Consider the following 23,103-nt stretch of genomic DNA (forward strand, 5'->3'; position numbering starts at 1 on the left):
AAATGTAATAAAAAATTAAAAAAAAAAAAATATATATATATATATTTTTTTTTTCATACTGTCACCAGTCAGTGTCCCTGTTCACCGCCATGCCAGTTATATGATGACGCTGTACTGCACTGGTGACAGTATGTAAAAAAAAAAATAGTGAAAATAATTTTTTTCATTTTTTCATTTTCCAAAAAATTGTGACAAAAAAAATACAACTTCAAAAAACTCGCCATGCCTCTTATGAAGTACGTCGGACTGTCTACTCTGCAAAAAGGGGTCATTTGGGGATATCTGTACTGTTCTGACATTCTTGGACCTTAAGAAATTAGATTGGCTGTCAGTACTTCAGGATTGATCAATAATCAGATCTATACCATAGTCTGTGAACTCTATAACTTTCCTACAAACTAAATAATACATCCTAATTTGGGTTATTTTCACCAAAGACATGTAGCAGAATACATCTCGGCCTAAATTTATGAAGAACAATTATTAATTTGTAAACTTTTATAACAGAAACAAAGAAAAACGTGTTTTTTTTTTCAAAATTTTTGGTATTTTTTTTGTTAATTTAGCAAAAAATAAAAACCCCAGCGGTGATTAAATACCACCAAAAGAAAGCTCTAGTTGTGTGAAGAAAATGATAAAATTTTAGTTTGGGTACAATGTTGTATGACCGCGCAATTGTCATTCAAAGTGTGAGAGCGCTGAAACGTGAAAAATGGCTTGGACAGGAAGGGGGAAAATTGCCCGGTATTGAAATGGTTAAAGAAGAAGGTACAGGTCTGTGAGAGCCAGAAATCTTGCTTGTTTGTAGGTGACCAAATACTTATTTTTCACCATAATTTGCAAATAAATTCTTTCCAAATCAGCCAAAGTGATTGTCTGGATTTGTTTCCTCATTTTGTCTCTCATAATTGAGGTCTACCTATGATGCCAATTACAGGCCTCTCTCCTCTTTTTAAGTGGGAGAACTTGCACAATTGGTGGCTGACTAAATACTTTTTTGCCCCACTGTAACAGGGAATCAATCTTGGCTGAAAAGAAAATTCATAACCAAAGTAAACACACAAATCATATAAATGTCACACATCGGGTCCATCAGTCAGTACAATTTACAATGCAGAATAAAAAAAAAAGTCACCGTTTCAAAGTTCAGCAGAGAGTCTACAGCCCGGGATTTGGCTTCATTGTCTCTGGTGTTCATATCCCGGCGGTATTTCGTTCTCCATTCTGTGATAATGATGGTGAGAGCTGCAAAGCAGGAAAAAGACTGTTATGGGACTTTCACCCACACAGCAGATGACATGCCAATCACAGAGAGGGCCTAACAGAATCTAAACTGAGAGATTATAGCTAATTTACTAAAGGAGTTGAGAATCTTCACTGAAAAATTGTGAGAACTTTCATTTTATTTAACCAATCATGTGAAAAGCTAATTCCTGATCACTTTGAATACTTAAAGGGGCTGTAAACCTCAGACATGAAATATGAACAAAACATATCCCTCTACAGTATGTACTTACAGTGGATATAAAAAGTCTACACACCCGTTAAAATATCAGGTTTCTGTGATGTAAAAAAATGAGACAAAGATAAATCATTTCAGAACTTTTTCTACCTGTAATGTGACCTATAAACTGTACAACTCAATTGAAAAACAAACTGAAATCTTTTAGGGGGGGGGGTAACCATTAAAAACAAAAATAATGTGGTTGCATAAGTGTGCACACCCTCTAATAACTGGGGATGTAGCTGTGTTCAGAATTAAGCAATCACATTCACAATCATGTTAAATAGGAGTCAGTACACACCTGCCATCATTTAAAGTGCCTCTGATTAACCCCAAATAAAGTTCAGCTGTTCTAGTCGGTCTTTCCTGACATTTTTTTAGTCGCATCCTACAGCAAAAGCCATGGTCCGCAGAGAGCTTTCGATGCATCAGAGGAATCTCATTGTTAAAAGGTGTCAGTCAGGAGAAGGGTACAAAAGAATTTCCAAGGCTTTAGATATACCATGGAACATAGTGAAGACAGTCATCATCAAGTGGAGAAAATATGGTGCAACAGTGACATTACCAAGAACTGGACGTCCCTCCAAAATGGATGAAAAGATGAGAAGAAAACTGGTCTGGGAGGCTGCCAAGAGCCCTACAGCAACATGAAAGGAGCAGCAGGAATATCTGGCAAGTCCTGGCTGTGTGGTACATGTGACAACAATCTCCCGTATTCTTCATATGTCTGGGCTATGGGGTAGAGTGGAAGACGGAAGCCTTTTCTTATGAAGAAAAATCAAACCCAGCTAAATTTTGCAAAAACGCATCTGAAGCCTCTCAAAAACATGTGGGAAATGTGTTATGGTCTGATGAAACCAAGGTTGAACTTTTTGGCCATAATTCCAAAAGATATGTTTGGCGCAAAAACAACACTGCACATCACCAAAAGAACACCATACCCACCGTGAAGCATGGTGGTGGCAGCATCATGTTTTGGAGCTGTTTTTCTTCAGCTGGAACTGGAGCCTTAGTCAAGGTAGAGGGAATTATGAACAGTTCCAAATACCAGTCAATATTGACACAAAACCTTCAGGCTTCTGCTAGATGAAGAGGAACTGCATCTTTCAGCAGGACAACAACCCAAAGCATACATCCAAATCAACAAAGGAATGGCTTCACCAGAAGAAGATGAAAGGTTTGGAATGGCCCAGCCAGAGCCCAGACCTGAATCCGCTGGAAAATCTGTTGGGCGATCTGAAGAGGGCTGTGCACAGGAGATGCCTTCGCAATCTGACAGATTTGGGGTGTTTTTGCAAGGAAGAGCGGGCAAATATTGCCAAGTCAGGATGTGCCGAGCTGATAGACTCCTCCCCAACAAGACTGAGTGCTGGAATCACATCAAAAGGGGCTTCAACAAAGGATTAGTTTAAGGGTGTGCACACTTATGCAACCAGATTATTTTAGTTTTTTATTTTTACTTCCCTCCACCTAAAAGATTTCAGTTTTTTGTTCAACTGAGTTGTACAGTTTATTTAAATATAATCACTATATTTTGAACTGTCTTAAAAGCCCTACTACGTAGTCTCCCATTCCACAGGGGAACCTAAAAATGCAGCCAGCAGGTCCGCTGGCTAATAGAGCTGATCGGAGACTGGAATGCCTCCAATCATCTCTATGGTCTAAGAGAACAGAAGCTATGAGATTTCATAATTTCCATTTCGTCAGATATAAACAACGCCATTTTAAAATTGGGACAGGATCTGATCACACCGATCTTGGTGTGATCATATGCTTTAAGGGCGAAGAGGAGAGATCTAGAGTCTAATAGACCCCAGATTTCTCAGAAAAGAGTACCTGTCATTGCCTAATGCTATCACAGGGGATATTTACATTCCCTGTGATAACAATAAATGTGATAAAAAAAATAAAATAAAAATGAAAGGGATAGTGTAAAAATAATTAAAAAAAGCAATAATTAAAAAAAAAAAAGAAATCACTACCACTCCCACCCTTGCGCTTGCGCGCAAAGGCAAACCCAAGCGACGGTCCCATGGCGGTATGTAAACAGAGACTGCACCATGCATGTGAGGTATCACAGCGAACGTCAGATCAAGAGCTGTAATTCCAGTACTAGAACTCCTGTGTAAATTTAAAGTGGTGACCTGTACAGGCTTTTAAAACGCCGCCTATGGATATTAAAAATGTACGGAATTTGTCGCTGTTGCACGGGCGTGCACAATTTTAAAGCATGTTACGGCGTAACTTCGTCTTTTATATTTTGTAAAACAAAAAAAAAATTTGAATTCTAAAAAGTGTATTCTTTCCAAAAAGTTTGCATTTAAAAAATTTCTGCGCAAATACTGTGTGACATAAAAAATGTCAACACCCACTCTAGGGAAAAAAATATATAATGTTTGGGGGCTCAAAGTCATTTTCTAGCAAAAAAAACGTTTTTTTCAAGTAAACAAAAAGTGTCAGAAAAGGCTCGGTCTTCAAGAGGTTAGAAAAGTGGGTGATGTGTGGCATAAGTTTCTAATGTTGGCCATTTCAGGGAGAATAAAACGGTGGGTGGTGAAATGTTTTATGTCACACAGTGTTTTCGCAGCGATTTTTCACATTTTTTGGAAAGAATACACTTTTTAGAACTTAATTTTTTTTTTGTTTGACAAAATATAATGACCCCCAAAATAAATGACCCCTTTTTGGAAAGTAGACACTCCAATGGTATTTGCTAAGAGGCATGGTGAGTATTTTGCAGATCTCATTTGTTGCCACAAGTTTTTGGAAAATGAAGAAAGAAAAGGAAAATGTATTTTTTCTTTTCCTTTCTTCTTTTTCAAAACCCTATGACAAAATTCTCACCATGCCGCTTTTCAAATTCCTTGGGGTGTCTATTTCCAAAAAGGGGTCATTTGGGGAGGTGTTTGTACTATCCTGGCATTTTAGGGCTTCTGAAACTGTGATAGGTATTGGGGAAGTGATATGAGGAAATATGCCCTTCGAAAGCCTGGAGGTGGTCATTGGATTTCAGGCTCCTGTATGTGGCTAGGCTGCTAAAGAGTCTCTCACATGTGGTATCCCCATACTCAGGAGAAGTAGCAGAATGTGTTTTGGGGTGTAATTCCACATATATCCACGGTATGCGTGAGCAATATATCATTTAAGTGACAACTTTGTGTAAAAAAAAAAAAAAAGTCATTTTCCAAAAATTTGTGGTAAAAAATAAAATGTTCCATGGACTCAACATGCATCTCTGCAAATTCCTTGAGGTGTCTACTTTGCAAAAAAAGGGTCATTTGGGATTGTACTGTCCTGGCATTTTAGCACCTCAAGAAATGTGATAGGCAGTCAGAAAATAAAAGCTGTGTAAATTCCAATACATATACCATTTTTTGTAGACGCTATAACTTTCACACAAACCAGTTAATATACTTGTATTGGATTTTTTTTTTTTCTAAAGACATGCAGCAGAATACATTTTAGCCTAAATTCATGACTAACTGGATATTTTTTATAACTGAAAGTAACAAATATTGTTTTTGTTTTTTTTTTAATTTTCGGTCTTTTTTCATTTATATCATAAAAAATAAAAAACCCATTGGTGATCAAATACCACCGGAAGAAAGCTCTATTTGTGTGTGGGTACAGCATTGCATGACCGTGCAATTACCAATTGAAATAGCGCAGTGCCGAATAGCAATGGAGGTGCAGCGGGAATCAGAAGATTCCTGCTGGTACAATTTGTCGCAGCCCCTATTACTAGTATTAATGTAACCTAAACGTGCTAGAGACATTCCCTGTGCCATGACACCAGAACAGGGGCGGACTGACAACTCATGGGGCCCCCGGGCAATAGGGGATCATGGGGCCCTGTGTCCTTGTCCAAACTCAAAAAAGCCTATGAAAAAGGTACCAGGGGCATCTCATGGGGCCCCCTACTGACCCCGGGCCCTCGGGCAGTGCCCGAGTTTCCAAATGGTCAGTCCGCCCCTGCACCAGAATTCCAGCCTTGTGATAAAATATGTCAGGCAGCCCTCTCTGTACAATGCTTACACATGACATTACAGCTCCATCCGGGCACAGCCAGCCTGCTGACCCCCCCTCATCCCAGGGCCGTGGATAAGGGGGTATCACCAGTCCTCCTGTACGGGGCCCAGGAAGCTGGGTGAATCGGATGTGGGCAGGGAGGGCGATTGGCACAGAGGGTGGGGGAGGGGGCAATACTGGAACCAATCCCCTGTATGGCTCTCTCTGCAGCAGCTGAAAGCTGGCTTCTTCTCCTTTCCCCCCTCCGCTGGCTTTCAGCTGCTGCAGAAAGAGGCATACAGGGGATCGGTTCCACTAATTTACCAGCCCATTCCTTTCCTGAATGAACAAAATGAGCGATCAGTTCCAATCACTCACGGTGTTCATTCATAACTGAAGCATAATAAACTGTGTTTTGGTTGGCTGTATGGGGCCCAGTGGTTTGGAGGGCCCTGTTAGGTTGGCTGTATGGGGCCCGGTGGTTTGGAGGGACCTATCAGGTTGGCTGTAAGGGGCCCCATGGTTTCTAACAGCAGCCCTGCCTCATCCCCCCACTAGTCTCTGAGTATTCCCCTGAGAACCCGAGCTAACTTACTGGGTTTAGCTGCCTTCCTGTGTCACCCCTCCGACATACCCATGGCCTGGCACCCCGTAGGTTGCAGGTGTGAGCCCCGCACATTTTCAGCCAGTCACTCCTCTAACTCACCATGTGGATGCCCTGCAGCTCTGCCTCCTGGTAAGTGGCGATCTCACATCTCACGCACTCTCTGCGATCTGGAGTATATGCAATAAGAATGCAGCGGTTGCGGCAGGAATGGGGAGAGCAGGGGGTCAGTTTCACTCATTTACCAGCCCTTCCTTTCCTAAGTGAACACAACGAGCGATCTGTACCGATCACTCACTGTGCTCATTCATAAAGAAGCAAAATAAACTGTGTTTTTTGTGGGGATGGGGGGGGGGAGGGGGGCTGTTAGGTTGGCTGTATGGGGCCCAGTGGTTTGGAGGGCCCTGTTAGGTTGGCTGTATGGGGCCCGGTGGTTTGGGGGGCCCTGTCAGGTTGGCTGTAAGGGGCCCCATGGTTTCTAACAGCAGCCCTGCCTCATCCCCCCACTAGTCTCTGAGTATTCCCCTGAGAACCCGAGCTAACTTACTGGGTTTAGCTGCCTTCCTGTGTCACCCCTCCGACAAAGCCATGGCCTGGCACCCCGTAGGTTGCAGGTGTGAGCCCCGCACATTTTCAGCCAGTCACTCCTCTAACTCACCATGTGGATGCCCTGCAGCTCTGCCTCCCGGTAAGTGGCGATCTCACGCACTCTCTGCGATCCGGAGTATATGCAATAGGAATGCAGCGGTTGTGGCAGGAATGGGGAGAGAAGGGCCGGCATAGGCAGCAAATCTGGCTGGGGGAATGACACACAGTTAGGACTGAGGGGGAGGAGAGTCGGCCAGGGGTCCTGAAACGCAGACTGGCACGGGGCCTCCTGCACCGTTGTGGAATTGAGCACTATACTGCTGCCTGTGAGGACCTGGAGCTCTGGGCACCTGGTATCACCCGGGGGCGGTCTGCACCCCCTTGCACCCCCATAGGGACGCCACTGCTCCTGTCTGGAGCTTAAATCATAAAATTAATCTCCAGTCAGGAGTGAAATGCATTAAAATTGGTTGCACCTGCTGGACTTGTCTGTAATAATTTGAGTCAATGAACTTAATTTCGTCATTTACACTGGGTTCACATATATGTGGTGCGGTATATCGCATGTGACTCGCACAGGAACCGTACTGCATTCATATGCAAATCACATACGATTTGTGTGCGGTGCGATTGGAGCCATACATATTGTAAGGCTGAAATCGCACCGCACCAAAAAGGTGCAGGTCCCTTTTTTGGTCCGCACTAGAATCGGATCGCATAGGTGTTCATACCTATGCAATCCAATTCTGCACACTGCACCGCGTTTTGCAGGTCGCTTTCGGAGTGTTGTTAACTTAACATACACACCCGCAGCGGTTTGCATGAATGGGGTGCGATTCTGATGCGGTGCGGAATTCGCACAGAAAACGCTGCAAATTCCGCACCGCATCAGTGTGAACCCAGGCTTAAGGTGAGGGTCTTTTCCCTCTTTCCTCTGGAGGACAGAAACGGTAGGCAGAGTTTAAGCCTTGGTTCACACTGATGCGGTCTGGAATTCACAGCGGCTTCTGTGTGAATTCCACACTGCATCATAATCGTACCCCGTTCATGCGAACCGCTGCGGGTGTGTATGTTAAGTTAACAACACCCCGAAATTGGTCCGCTAAACGCGGTGCGATGTGAAGAATCGGATCGCATAGGCGTGGATACGCATGCGATCCGATTCTAATACAGACCAAAAAAAGGGTCCTGCACCTTTTTGATGCAGATGCTGTGCGGTTTGAGCCATACAAAATGAATGGCTCAAATCGCACCGCACAGAATTCACATGTGATTTGCACTGGAATGCGGTGCGGTTCCTGTGCGAATCACATGCGATATAACGCGCCGCACAAGTGTGAACCCGGGCTTACACGGTTACTGCTGCAAAGTATATTGTGACCCAACCATAACATGCGCTCTTACAGCACCTTTTTAATTATGCCATTTCATTGCAGTATATTGCAACATAGTCAACAGCGGCCTCTACAAATAAAACATCCTGCGTCTTCTCCTGTCTTCGTACTTACTCAGATATAAAGTCATACAGACGAAAATGATCAACCCAAACCAGGCGTTGAAGGAAGACGTGAAATAGACGATCCCAATGACAATATCGGCAATGGTTGGAAGTATACTGAACACTATGTAACTGGAAGAGAAAAAACAGATTAATCAGTGCCAGGGGCGGACTAACAACTCATGGGGCCCCCGGGCAATAGGGGATCATGGGGCCCCTGTGTCCTTGCCCAAACTCAAAAAAGCCTATGAAAAAGGTACCAGGGGCATCTCATGGGGCCCCCTACTGACCCCGGGCCCTCGGGCAGTGCCCGATTTTCCAAATGGTCAGTCCGCCCCTGATCAGTGCTAAGCAGTGCCAGTAATATGATCAGTACATCATCAATAAGAACCTTTACCCACCTCCCTTCTCTCACCTGTACACCCCCTATGGACCAGAGAAGTGTTTACATTTCTGCTACGGGCCTGTTTATTCAGCAATAACTTTCCCTTTACCCCGAGGTTCACACCTAAGCGCTTTCCGTTGTGTTTTTCAGAAACGCAGTACAGTCTATTTAACATGATTTCCTATGGGACACGCTCACATCTTCACGTTTTCACCCGGTGCGTTTTTTTGGAAAGGGTCAGGGACTTTTTTAAAAAGCAAAAAGTTGCATTTTTGGTTTTATAGTCTTCAATGGAAACGATGCAAAAAACCATGTAGTGCGTTTTGGCAGCATTTTTGCTGTGTTTTTGATGCGCTTTAATCTGCCTAGTAACAAGAGGCAGAAGGACTGGACATGCTATACACATCCTGTGCGTGTAGAATGTGAATTGTCCTCAACTGGCTAACAATAGTACTACATGGACACAATGGACTTACGGGACTGTTACTAATAATAAAGCTGGATGCAAAGGTAACAACAGTAAAGTGCACAGTGACTAAATGGTTAGCACTTCCGCCTGGCAGTACTAGGAACGCTGGTTCAAATCCCAACCATGGCACCACCTGCCTGGAGTTTGCATGCTCTCCCTGTGCCTGCATGGGTTTCCTCCAGGTACTCCGGTTTCCTCCCACACATGCTGGTAGGTTGATTGGCTCCAGTCTAAATTGTCCCTAGTATGTGTATGTATGAATGTGAGTTAGGGACCTTAGATGGTACGCCCCGTGAGGGTTAGGGACTGATGTGAATGTACTGTATACATAAGTAGATTAGGTGGTGTAGCGCTAATACCATGTGATACTTGACATAAAAAATCAATAAAAGGACTCGATAGTAAATAGGTGAATACATAAATTTTATGAACAAATATATAGGTGTACAGTGGTGCACCTAATGTGTCCCTGGAGAAGTCACGTGTTATTGTGACGCAACATGTAAGACTAGAGCAGGGGCGGACTGACAACTCATGGGGCCCCCGGGCAATAGGGGATCATGGGGCCCCTGTGTCCTTGCCCAAACTCAAAAAAGCCTATGAAAAAGGTACCAGGGGCATCTCATGGGGCCCCCTACTGACCCCGGGCCCTCGGGCAGTGCCCGAGTTTCCAAATGGTCAGTCCGCCCCTGGACTAGAGCGTGGTGATGCAAATATGCGCGGATGACAGCCATCTTTGGACTCCCTATGCAAACACCCTGACTGTGGGTTATACAGTTCATCCACCCCTAAGTGACAAGGTCCAAATTGGGCCCAATTACCCATTTTCTCTCCCTGGTTTCATGTGACTCGTTAGTGTTGCAAGGTCTCAGGTGTGAATGGGGAGCGGGTGTGTTAAATTTGGTGTTATCGCTCTCACTCTCTCATACTGGTCACTGGAAGTTCAACATGGCACCTCATGGCAAAGAACTCTCTGAGGATCTGAAAAAAATAATTGTTGCTCTACATAAAGATGGCCTAGGCTATAAGAAGATTGCCAAGACCCTGAAACTGAGCTGCGGCATGGTGGGCAAGACCATACAGCGGTTTAACAGGACAGGTTTCACTCAGAACAGGTCAGTAATGCCCATCATGGAAATGGGCCAACAGTACAATGCAATGAAGGTGGTGGGCATAGCCAGTGTCCAGGTTGCAGGGTCCTCAATTGTTCTACCAGAGAGTCGGTAGAAGCATATGGTCAGTCATGACCTGTTAGGCCATTAGAGCTAGAGTGTGCCATAAAACGTATATTCCACATGAGTCATTCTTCATACAAACTCATAAACTTCAGCAGGAACTGGGCACATTAATATGAAGTATATATCTGGATAGGTCATTTTAATATGAGTCAAACGAGACTTTGCATGACTATATCAGTACCTACAACAGAGAAGAAAGCAGTCTCTTATCCTGAGTAGTAAAGATACGCTATGTTTGCTATCTTTGCATTTGGAATATAATTCTAAATATTAATCTCCCAGTTGCTAGGATGCTCCCTGTACCTATTGAAGGTTATTGACCTTAGTATGAAATTGTAAGGGACTTAGGCGGTAACCAAAGTTATGACCAACACCCATCCCCAAACGGGATGATTGGCCATTTGTTCTCAGGAGACACCCCTTTGAGATAATAGTAAAAGACTTCCAGCCCGGAGAAAGGGAGCTCTCCTTTTAACTTCGATCAGGAACCACCTAAGAGACTTGAGAGCCAAGGCAACCTTTTGTTTGGACGACTGGACTCAAACCAAGTATTCTGCCTTTTGAACTTCTTTATTTTATTTCTCTGTTGCTTTATTACTCTCTCTCTCTATATATATATATATACACAGTGGGGAAAAAAGTATTTAGTCAGCCACCAATTTTGCAAGTTCTCCCACTTAAAAAGATGAGAGAGGCCTGTAATTGGCATCATAGGTAGACCTCAACTATGAGAGACAAAATGAGAAAAAACATCCAGACAATCACATTGGCTGATTTGGAAAGAATTTATTTGTAAATTATGGTGGAAAATAAGTATTTGGTCACCTACAAACAAGCAAGATTTCTGGCTCTCACAGACCTGTACCTTCTTCTTTAAGAGGCTCCTCTGTCCTGCACTCATTACCTGTATCAATGGCACCTGTTTGAACTTGTTATCAGTATAAAAGACACCTGTCCACAACCTCAAACAGTCACACTCCAAACTCCACTATGGTGAAGACCAAAGAGCTGTCAAAGGACACCAGAAACAAAATTGTAGACCTGCACCAGGCTGGGAAGACTGAATCTGCAATAGGCAAGCAGCTTGGTGTGAACAAATCAACTGTGGGAGCAATAATTAGAAAATGGAAGACATACAAGACCACTGATAGTCTCCCTCGATCTGGGGCTCCACGCAAGATCTCACCCCGTGGGGTCAAAATGATCACAAGAACGGTGAGCAAAAAACCCGGGACCACACGGGGGGACCTAGTGAATGACCTGCAGAGAGCTGGGACCAACGTAACAAAGGCTACCATCAGTAACACACTACCCCGCCAGGGACTCAGATCCTGCAGTGCCAGACGTGTCCCCCTGCTTAAGCCAGTACATGTCTGGGCCCGTCTGAAGTGTACTAGAGAGCATTTGGATGATCTAGAAGAGGATTGGGAGAATGTCATATGCTCAGATGAAACCAAAATAGAACTGTTTGGTAGAAACACAACTCGTCGTGTTTGGAGGAGAGAGAATGCTGAGTTGCATCCAAAGAACACCATACCTACTGTGAAGCATGGGGGTGGCAACATCATGCTTTGGGGCTGTTTCTCCGCAAAGGGACCAGGACGACTGATCCATGTACAGGACAGAATGAATGGGGCCATGTATCGTGAGATTTTGAGTGCAAACCTCCTTCCATCAGCAAGGGCATTGAAGATGAAACATGGCTGGGTCTTCAAACATGACAATGATCCCAAACATACCGCCCGGGCAACGAAGGAGTGGCTTCGTAAGAAGCATTTCAAGGTCCTGGAGTGGCCTAGCCAGTCTCCAGATCTCAACCCCATAGAAAACCTTTGGAGGGAGTTGAAAGTCCGTGTTGCCCAGCGACAGACCCAAAACATCACTGCTCTAGAGGAGATCTGCATGGAGGATGGGCCAACATACCAGCAACAGTGTGTGCCAACCTTGTGAAGACTTACAGGAAATGTTTGACCTCTGTCATTGCCAACAAAGGATATATAACAAAGTATTGAGATGAACTTTTGATATTGACCAAATACTTATTTTCCACCATAATTTGCAAATAAATTCTTTCCAAATCAGCCAATGTGATTGTCTGGATTTTTTTTCTCATTTTGTCTCTCATAGTTGAGGTCTACCTATGATGCCAATTACAGGCCTCGCTCACCTTTTTAAGTGTGAGAACTTGCACAATTGGTGGCTGACTAAATACTTTTTTGCCCCACTGTATATATATGTTACATCTTTTTCTGTAAATACTTTAATTGCACCACTTTGACCTTTTTAGTAATAAATCCTATTTTCTGAAAAGTGTTGAAACTGTCTCTAAAGATTTTAATGCAAACTACTACTGTATGTAATAATCCTCTGAATATACCTGTCTGTGGTGGCAGTGTGTATTACAGACGCTGAGATTTGAGATTTTCCTCCCCTGCAAAAAGGCGGTGGTGGCAGTGTGAAGGGTTAATTGTGTAATTAACCTGACCCAGTAACAATCACTCTCAGGCTGCTGGCACATAGACTGTGGTCCTGCGAGCTGGAAAATCTTTGTGCAGGGCGCAGCTGAGAGTGGCATTGTTACGCAAGTGACAGCGTGGTGTGAGATGGGCTGGCCCTTCGTTCACGAGAAGGGCTGGGGTCTGACGCCGCGTACCGTCACAAGCGTTTCTGGAAAAAGCACTAAAAAACGCATTGCGGTGAACCAAGCCTTAGGTGGATACACTCACATTCTTCGAAGGGTATAATAATGATTCTGTTGTTGGCCTGCAATGTCAGTTGTACCTCAGTAGACTGTTGATGCTGCTGGTCCCTCTGTCCACACTACGGAGTACCTCCCCTGTCTTACGTCCAAGATGCCAGCGTAACGACAGCGAGTGCAGGTGGGCAAACAGGCGGATCTGTACCTCGCGGTTTGTAAACTGCTGGACCCGGATCCATAGGAAGGTTCTTAAGTTACTTACAAACCCTGTTGCACCTGATAGACACAGAAAAAAAAAGAAAGAAAAAAAAATGTAAAAAAAACAAAAAATAAAAAAAGTTAAAAAAAACAACAAAAAAAATAAAAAGTAAAAAACCAACAAAAATTAAAAAAAAGTAAAAAAACAACAAAAATTAAAAAAAGCAAAAAAATTTAAAAAAACATTTTTTAAAAAAAAGTAAAAAAAAAAAATAAAAAAAAAAAAAAATCACAAATAACAGCAAACAGCTACATGGCACAGACAGAACATGCTCTAATGATGGCGTCCCTCCTGCAGTTACCTGCTCCTCCTCCTTGCAGCAGCTTGAGCAGGACATATAGGCAGACGGTGAGCGCCAACACGTGCCAGGTAGATCCATCCGTCAGCTGGTCCACTGTGATGGAGATAACACATAGTCAGATGACAAGCAAGGCCACAATGGATTGTAAGCTCTTGGGAAAAACATCATTTACCTTGCAGGAACTGAACGCACCTCTGTATCTCCATGAAAACGGTTGTCTGTATTCCTGTTGCTCGGCGCTCTTTTTGAATACACGCCAATTTACTGTACCCTGCTAATATGTATGAAGCAACACCATGGGGGTTATTTACTAAAACTTTATGGTGCAAAATCTGGTGCAGCTCTGCATACAAACCAATCGGCTTCCAGGTTTTATTGTCAAAGCTTAGAAGATGATTGGCTACCATGCATGTTTTAGTAAATCTCCCCCCTGTGTTAGCAGCAGGAAGTGCATAGAGAACAGCCAAACTGGTGTATGTATTGGGCTGTGATGGGCAGCCTTGCCCAATGCAGTCCCAACACACAGATCAGGGGTCCCCAAACTGCAGCCAAATCCGGCCCTTTGATATCCTTTATCCGGCCCTTGGGACACTATTGCTCCCACTGACACCAACAAGAGGGCACTATTCCTCCCACTGACACCAATGATGGGGCACTATTCCTCCCACTGACACCAATGATGAGGCACTATTCCTCCCACTGACACCAATGATGGAGCACTATTCCTCCCACTGATACCAATGATGGGGCACTATTCCTCCCACTGACACCAATGATGAGGCACTATTCCTCCACTGACACCAATGATGGGGCACTATTCCTCCCACTAACACCAATGATGGAGCACTATTCCTCCCACTGATACCAATGATGGGGCACTATTCCTCCCACTGACACCAATGATGAGGCACTATTCCTCCCACTGACACCAATGATGGGGCACTATTCCTCCCACTGATACCAATGATGGGGCACTATTCCTCCCACTGACACCAATGATGGGGCGCTATTCCTCCCACTGACACCAATGATGGGGCACTATTCCTCCCACTGACACCAATGATGGGGCACTATTCCTCCCACTGATACCAATGATGGTTCACTATTCCTCCCACTGATACCAATGATGGGGCACTATTCCTCCCACTAATACCAATGATGGGGCACTATTCCTCCCACTGATACCAATGATGGGGCACTATTCCTCCCACTGATACCAATGATGGGGCACTATTCCTCCCACTGACACCAATGATGGGGCACTATTCCTCCCACTGATACCAATGATGGGACACTATTCCTCCCACTGACACCAATGATGGGACACTATTCCTCCCACTGATACCAATGATGGGGCACTATTCCTCCCACTGATACCAATGATGGGACACTATTCCTCGCACTGACACCAATGATGGGACACTATTCCTCCCACTGATACCAATGATGGGGCACTATTCCTGCCACTGATACCAATGATGGGGCACTATTCTTCCCACTGACACCAATGATGGGACACTATTCCTCCCACTGATACCAATGACGGGACACTATTCCTCCCACTGATACCAATGATGGGGCACTATTCCTCCCACTGATACCAATGATGGGACACTATTCCTCCCACTGACACCAATGATGGGACACTATTCCTCCCACTGATACCAATGATGGGGCGCTATTCCTCCCACTGATACCAATGATGGGACACTATTCCTCCCACTGATACCAATGATGGGGCACTATTCCTCCCACTGACACCAATGATGGGGCACTATTCCTGCCACTGATACCAATGATGGGGCACTATTCCTGCCACTGATACCAATGATGGGGCACTATTCCTCCCACTGACACCAACAAGAGGGCACTATTCCTCCCACTGACACCAATGGTATGGAACTATTCCTCCCACTGACACCAATGATGGAGCACTATTCCTCCCACTGACACCAATGATGAATGATTAAAGAGCGCTGTACAGCAGAGCGATGTGCTACGCTGTCATGCAGTGGTATGCAATTCTCTATGGTGCACTGCAATAAAATGCAGCATGTCTACATTTTATTGCGGCACCCTGCAGAACAGCTCTGAGGTGCATTGCAATGTGAATGAGACATACAGGAACATACATGTTTTCTGTGTGTCCATGCGTTAACCTGTGTTTTAACAGTGCGCTAAAATGAAGGTCAATGCACGGGACACAGCCGACAAATCACTACACCGGCCCGTTGCCAGTGTCATGTGACCACTGTGACCAATCACAGCCGATCACAAGTCAATTGTATAAAATGGAAGGCTTCCAGTCATGCCATCCATTGTATACAATTGCGTTGTTAGCTATGATTGGTCAAAGCAGTCACATGATACAGACAGGGCCAATCACAGCCCATCTGTATCATGTGATCAGCTTTGCCTAATCCCAGCTAATCACAACAAAAGGCTGAATTAATTTGTTTCATTCAGTAACAATGATTGCAAATATCAATGAAATACATCGGTATTAGCAATCATAATGTGTTAAAAAAAAATCCTGATTACTTTCCCAGAGTAGTTCAATGTTACTATGGTAACATTGTATTGCTTTGGTCACAGTATGCTGAAAAAAAAAATAGTAAAAAAAAAAAGAAAAAAGAAATCATGTAATAAAAAAATAAAAAAAAAAATAGAAAAATTTGAAAAAACCCCCCACTAAATTATTATTATTATTTTTATTATTTTCACCAAAGAAATGTAGCAGAATACATTTTGACCTAAATTTATGAAGAAATGTTATTTATTTGCAAAATTTCATAACAGAAACAAAGAAAAGTGCGGCTTTTTTTTTTTTCTTTCAAAAGTCTCAGGTGTTTTTTGTTTTATTTAGCAAAAAATAAAACACCCAGCAGCAATTAAATACCACCAAAAGAAAGCTCTATTTGTGTGAAAAAAACGATAAAAATTTCATATGGGAACAGCGTTGCATAACCGCGCAATTGGCCTGGGCAGGAAAGGGGTATAAGTGCCCAATATTGAAGTGGATACACAAATTTTTTACCTTTCATTTCTATTTTAACCCCTCGCCTACAGGGCACTTACACCCCCTTCCTGCCCAGGCCAATTTTCAGCTTTCAGCGCTGTCACATTTTGAATGACAATTGTGCGGTCATGCAACACTGTACTCATATGAATTTTTGTATCATTTTTTTTACACAGATAGAGCTTTCTTTTGGTGGTATTTAATCACCTCGGGGTTTTTTATTTTTTGCTAAACAAACCAAAAACAACTGAAAATTTTGAAAAGAAAAAGTTTTTTCTTAGTTTTCGTTATACAATTTTGTAAATATGTGATTTTTCTCCTTGATGATGTGCGCTAATGAGGCTGCACTGATGGGCACTGATAGGTGGCACTGATGGGCACTGATGAGGAGGCACTGGTAGGTGGCACTGATGGGCATTGACAGGCATCACTGATGGGCACTGAAAAGCAGCACTCATATATGGCACTGATAGACAGCACTGACTGGCACTGTTAGGATGCACTGATATGTAGCACTGACAGGCACTGATAGGCGGCACTGATTGTAGAACTGATAGGCGGCACTGACTGGCATTGATAGGTGGCACTGACTGGCACTGATAGGTGGCACTGAAAGGCAGCTCATCATTGATGTGCACTGGTAGGCACTGATATGTGGCATTGATGTGGCACTGATGGACACTGACAGGTGGCACTGCTGGGGCTACACTGATCATCAGGGTACAATGACCATCAGTGCCCTGATGATCAGTGTAGATGTCCCCTCTGAAGGATGCCGATTACCGGCTCTCCTCTCCTCTGTCAGCGTGACAGCTCGTGATGAGAGAAATGCCGATAACCAGCATTTCCCTATTTACATGCGATCAGCTGTGAATGGACACAGCTGATCACATGACCGAGCCAACATCTTTGGCTCTTTCCATTGATCGGTGATCCGCTGTGTCCGAGGGACATAGGGCACCACCAATCGCCGCGCTGTGCGCTCCAAGAGCCGCGCACGCGCGGTCAGAGTGGGAGGACATCATGTGACGTCCTACCAGAACAAGAGAACAGCCTTGCGCCCGTCATTTCCGTATATGGCAGGCGGGATGCGGTTAAACTGAATGGGTTGTTATACAAGGTGAGGGTTACAAGTTGAGGACATCTACCGAAACAAAATGCAATAAAACTGACCAAAACACTGTAATCTGTACCGATAGATTCAGGGGCGGACTGACAACTCATTGGGCCCCCGGGCAATAGGGGATCATGGGGCCCCTGTGTCCTTGCCCAAACTCAAAAAAGCCTATGAAAAAGGTACCAGGGGCATCTCATGGGGCCCCCTACTGACCCCGGGCCCTCGGGCAGTGCCCAGGTTTCCAAATGGTCAGTCCGCCCCTGGATAGATTTTATTCTGTCATGTAAAATTTTTAAACTGTTAATTAAATCAGGTGATCCAAAAACTGATCCAAATCAATCATGTTCACTTTTACAGAGAAAGTAAAGCTTGAAGGCCGGTCTCACCTATTTTCTTGTAATAGATGGGGACGAAGACATTGATAGCTCGTTCCAGACCCATCAACCCCATGCAGAGGAGAACCAGAAGCTGCAGAAATATACTCCCCCGCGGCCACATATACGGAACGAGGAGCCGCACCTTCTTCCAGAAACCCTGCCATGTCGACTGGTTCTGATCCCTCAAAAGAGGCTAAGAGAATAGAAAAAGGAGCAATAAATCTGTAAACAATATGCCTATGGAGGGGGATGACAACTTGGACAATCCATGGAGAACATTCATGAAAAGAAACGTATTCTTGGCCGCTCTGCCGAAAAAAAACCCCTGCCCTCTGCCCCGCACCTTCTCTGGATGTTGTCAATCAGGGCAGCACAGTGGCTAAATGGTTACCACTTCTGCCTGGCAGTACTCGGGTTGCAGGTTCAAATCCCAACCACAGCACCACCTGCCTGGAGTTTGCATGTTCTCCCTGTGCCTGTGTGGGTTTCCTCCGGTTTCCTCCCACACTCTAAAGACATGCTGGTAGGTTAATTGGCTCCTATCTAAATTGTCCCTAGTATGTGTATGTATGAATGTGAGTTAGGCACCTTAGATTGTACGCCCCTTGAGGGTTAGGGACCTTAGATTGTACGCCCCTTGAGGGTTAGGGACCTTAGATTGTACGCCCCTTGAAGGTTAGGGACCTTAGATTGTACGCCCCTTGAGGGTTAGGGACCTTAGATTGTATGCCCCTTGAGGGTTAGGGACCTTAGATTGTATGCCCCTTGAGGGTTAGGGACCTTAGATTGTACGCCCCTTGAGGGTTAGGGACCTTAGATTGTACGCCCCTTGAGGGTTAGGGACCTTAGATTGTACGCCCCTTGAGGGTTAGGGACCTTAGATTGTACGCCCCTTGAGGGTTAGGGACTGATGTGAATGTACAATATATATGTAAAGCGCTGAGTACATTGATGGGGATATATAAGTACCTGAAATTAATAAATAAATAAGAGACAGAGAGTCTGATGGGAAACAGATTCTGCAGTTTGTTTCTTATTAAGTGAAAACTTTTAGAGGGGTTTTCCTGGTATTCAACCCCAAAACAAAAAATTATTATATTGCAGCTTACCGATCCTTAGATGTGGTGGCTGCATTAGTCTTTTTTTTAGGTGTTTTCCCTTTATTTCACCTGGTGATCTGGCCAGTAAGCCTGTTATTTTTCAACACCATTTACCAGACCAAGCTGTCCAATAAAAGAGACAAACCATTTACCACTGACAGGGTTAATACAATGATCAGCTTTTATTTACTTTATGTGAAACCTTTATCCCAAAAGGAAAAACCTTTGCTGTGACTGCTTAACCCCTTCACGCCGGCACCTCCCGGCCCTTTAAGAGTTTCAGAAGCCGGGAGGCGGGACGGGGTTTAGGTTTATGTGACCGCCGTCACGGCGGTCACATGATCGGGAAAGGTCCCGATCGAAAGAGGAGATCGGGACCTTTCCGTGAGTACCGGACACGTGTGCTGGGAGCATGCAGGGCGCGCGCTCTCGGCACATATGTCCATTTTTATTAGAATGCAAATGTGCGGCCGCTCGACATCTAGGCCCAGACGCCGGAGGCCGCACATTTGCGTTCGGCCGGCGTGAAGAGGTTAAGTCCTCATGCACACGGGATGTTTTTACAGCGGCTGTTTTTGGCTTTTGACGTATTTTTCTACAGTCAGTAAACCCCCCAGCATGTTCTCCTATGTGTCCATACACACATAGACTGGAATCAACGTTTTTTGGCTGGAAAAAATACCCAGAATTAGTGAGTTTCTAGGGGAGTTTTTTAGCTGTAAAAAAAGCTCTAACAGCAAAAAATGTGACAAAAGCCGTAAACCGCTGCAAACTGGTGTTTTTGGACTTTAATTGGGCAAAAAAAATTGTAAAAAAAAAAAAAACGTAAAAACTGTAAACGCGGAAAAACGCTGCAGACCACAGCTAAACGCTAAAAAAACTTACATTTTTTTAACCACTTCCAGTCCGGACACTTTTACCCCCTTCCTGTCCAGGCCAATTTTCAGCTTTCAGTGTTATTACACTTTGAATGACAATTGCGCGGTCATGCAACACTGTACCCATATGAATTTTTTTGAGACAGATAAAGCTTTATTTTGGTGGTATTTATTTTATTTTTTTTTGCTATATAAATGAAAAAGTTAAAAAATTTTGAAAAAAAGTGTTTTTCTTATAAAATGTTGCAAATAAATAATCTTTCTTCATAAATCTTGGCCAAAATGTATTCAGTTATCTTTTTAGTAAAAAAAAAATAAATAACCCAAATTAGTTCATAACCAAAAATTATAAATTTTTCTAAATTTTTTTTACATTTTTATTTTTTATACTATTATTTATGGGGGTTTTTTTTAACATACTGTCACCCTAGCAGTACAGTGTCACCATGGTGACACTGTACTAGTTGTGGGGGGTGATGAAGACTTTTTTTTTTTTACACTGATTGCTTTTACACCCATAAATAGCTGTAATAGCAATCATTTCTCCTTCTCTCTGTCTGCATTCTTGCAGCCACTGAGAAATACTGTGTGAGCTGTGATTGGCCACAGCTTGTCACATGGTACAAGGCTGTTGTGAATAGCCTTGTACCATGTGACCTCTGATTTTTCACAGATTTCAGACGTAGTAAGCAATGATGTCAGAAGTGACATTTTGCTTACTACTCTTCATGTCTTGGACTAGGTCACTTACAGACCATTTACCGTGATCTACCAGTGAGCCAAATTAATATGAGAATACGTGCACGTGGAAGTAAGACACTGACACTTCGCAGTTTGCCAACTTCCTAAAATTCTGTTTTATTGAGGAACTAACAGTATCATTTATAGGGCTTATGATGCAGGCAAAGCATATTCATTGATTGGATGAAAAGTCCACTGGGTTTCTGCGTGTTCTTCCATCCGTGTTGATATCTTCCAATCATTGTCCCCAAAGAGACTCATTCCCTTTTATGGGGGTTGTTTACATTAAAAAAATACTTTTCTCCTAATGAGTCACCAAGGGTGAGACTCCAGATGAAGGCGCCATCTTAATTATCATCATTGTTCTGTCAACCTATATCTGATTGTTTACTTAAGAGAGTAAGGAATTTAAAGAGCAAGAAACAGACAGTAGCAAGACTATAAAATTGTCATTTTACTGATCATCTAATAAAACGTGGACTGTTTATCACAATCCACTACAATCCCCCCTTAAAATGGCTATTTTATTCCTGACTGTCCCTATGTCTTCTGATGTCCTAACTGCCTGGTGGCCCTCCCTCTGGAACTCTTTTAAGACGCATATAGAGCCCCTGAGTGGCTAATCCATCCCTAGAGTCTCGATACGTCCTGAGAAGGCCACAGTCAGGCACTGTCTTTCCCTGCTTATAGTTGTCTGTTGGGGGGGGGGGGAAATTTGTAGCATTCCCTTTTTTTTTATAAGTCTGAAATATGATGATCAGGGGCCATGGTCTGTAAGGGAGTATAGGATTCCCTTTCTTCACGGGGGAGTTCAACATTGTTATAGTTCAGGAAAGTAGGGGAGATCTCATTCACAGCTTTCCCTATTAGCCTCTTAATGCAAGGGATCACACAGCAGGCGACTACTGCCATTAGAATGATAATACCCAGGATAACCACCCCTGCTTGGGCGAGGGCTTTCTGCCAGCCACTCAGCCATCCAAACCACTGATCCCAGGGATGTGTAACACCAGAGTTTTCCTTAAGTTCATTTGACAGGTCCTCCAACCTCTTGATGGCCAGTGTCACCTTCCCATTTGGGCCTGTGTTATCTGGGATATACGTACAGCAGGTCATGGTCTTTGGTATCATTTTACAAACCCCCCCTTTTTCAGCTAATAACATATCGAGTGTCATACGATTTTGAAAGACCATGTTAGAAGTAGCCTCCAACTGCTCTGCTATCCCCTTTAAGGCATCTCGTGTGTAGTTTGCAAACCGTTGTTGATTATAGTAGATGTAGTTTATCCAATCTACATTCTTTTTCTCAGTGATGAAGAGGAATAGGGATTCAAATCCTGCGGCCACCTGGTCTCTGGCCTTGAATTCATCGGGTACCCCCCTTGGGACTCCTATCGCATATATATAGACATGGGGGTCAAAACTCCCTTGTGGGGCACTTTGTTTCTGCTTGGTTGCACGGGGGGGGTTTGGGAGGCACCTTAAGTAATGGATCTGAGAGGATGTGCAATGGCATTATGGCATGGAGGCGTGGGGATTGGGAGAAGGGAGAGAATGATTAAGGGGGGCCAACCACTCTTTTGAAAGGTATATATCTTTCAGTTGGAACTCACAATGGTGGATTGTGCCACCTCTGGGGTATAACACCCCTAGAAGGTAAGTTCCCTGATCTCCCGGACTCTCTATGGTCAGAGTAAGGGGGATGGCTACAGTGAATTGCTTGTTCATTTTTGTGGATCACCTATCTACCTTAGGGGTGGTAAGTGAGTGTCATTCGGGAAATTAGAGATTTTCCATACCGGTCTTTCCGCTCTACTGCACTTTGTGGCTTATACCCCCAAACCGGTCTCGTGTTCCATCCCACTGATCCCCAGTAGCCACAATCTGCTCCCCAATAATTATCTGTAACACATATATATATTGTGGAGGCAATGGGGACAGGTGTGTTCTTGCACAGGCTATGATTGAAGAAAAATGTTGCTACTTGTGTGTTGGATGAATTATACTAAAAGTGGGTGGAGTCACCCTTGTGAGTGATGGCCACCTGTTGGCCCCCTCCCATTTCCACCAAAAAAGGATATGCAACACAATCATTGTGGTGTGGGTGACACGGACAGGGCCTCGTCCTCTGGAGCTGGAACCTTCTTGCAATGTGAGGCGTGTATCCAGGTGGACTTTCCCTCCAACTTCACTGAAGTGGCAGTCACCAGGAGCACCTGGAAAGGACCGTCATATCTGGGTTCCAATGTATGTTTTCGCAGAAACTTTTTGACCAAGACCCAGTCTCCAGGTTGTAAAGTGTGTGTTCCTATGTCCGCC

At 43.9% G+C, this 23,103-nt stretch overlaps 1 protein-coding gene across 1 annotated transcript in view; it reads right to left on the reverse strand.

Moving 5' to 3' along the window:
* LOC149459825 (ATP-binding cassette sub-family B member 6) overlaps positions 1-18,812 on the reverse strand; it is a 42,522-nt gene extending 23,710 nt beyond the window's left edge. The window contains exons 1-5 of the mRNA XM_089680591.1: positions 18,075-18,812; positions 13,553-13,645; positions 13,076-13,268; positions 8,213-8,334; positions 1,136-1,245 (exon numbers count right to left, since the gene is read on the reverse strand). Of these exons, the coding sequence (XP_089536717.1) occupies positions 1,136-1,245; positions 8,213-8,334; positions 13,076-13,268; positions 13,553-13,645; positions 18,075-18,186 (630 nt within the window). The 5' untranslated portion in view covers positions 18,187-18,812. The remainder of the gene's footprint in view (positions 1-1,135; positions 1,246-8,212; positions 8,335-13,075; positions 13,269-13,552; positions 13,646-18,074) is intronic.
* Positions 18,813-23,103: the final 4,291 nt, after the last annotated feature.

The sequence above is a fragment of the Staurois parvus genome, unplaced genomic scaffold, assembly GCF_062004578.1.
Source record: "Staurois parvus isolate SC_StPar_1 unplaced genomic scaffold, SC_StPar_1.0 ptg000245l, whole genome shotgun sequence".
Classification (NCBI taxonomy): Eukaryota; Metazoa; Chordata; class Amphibia; order Anura; family Ranidae; genus Staurois; species Staurois parvus.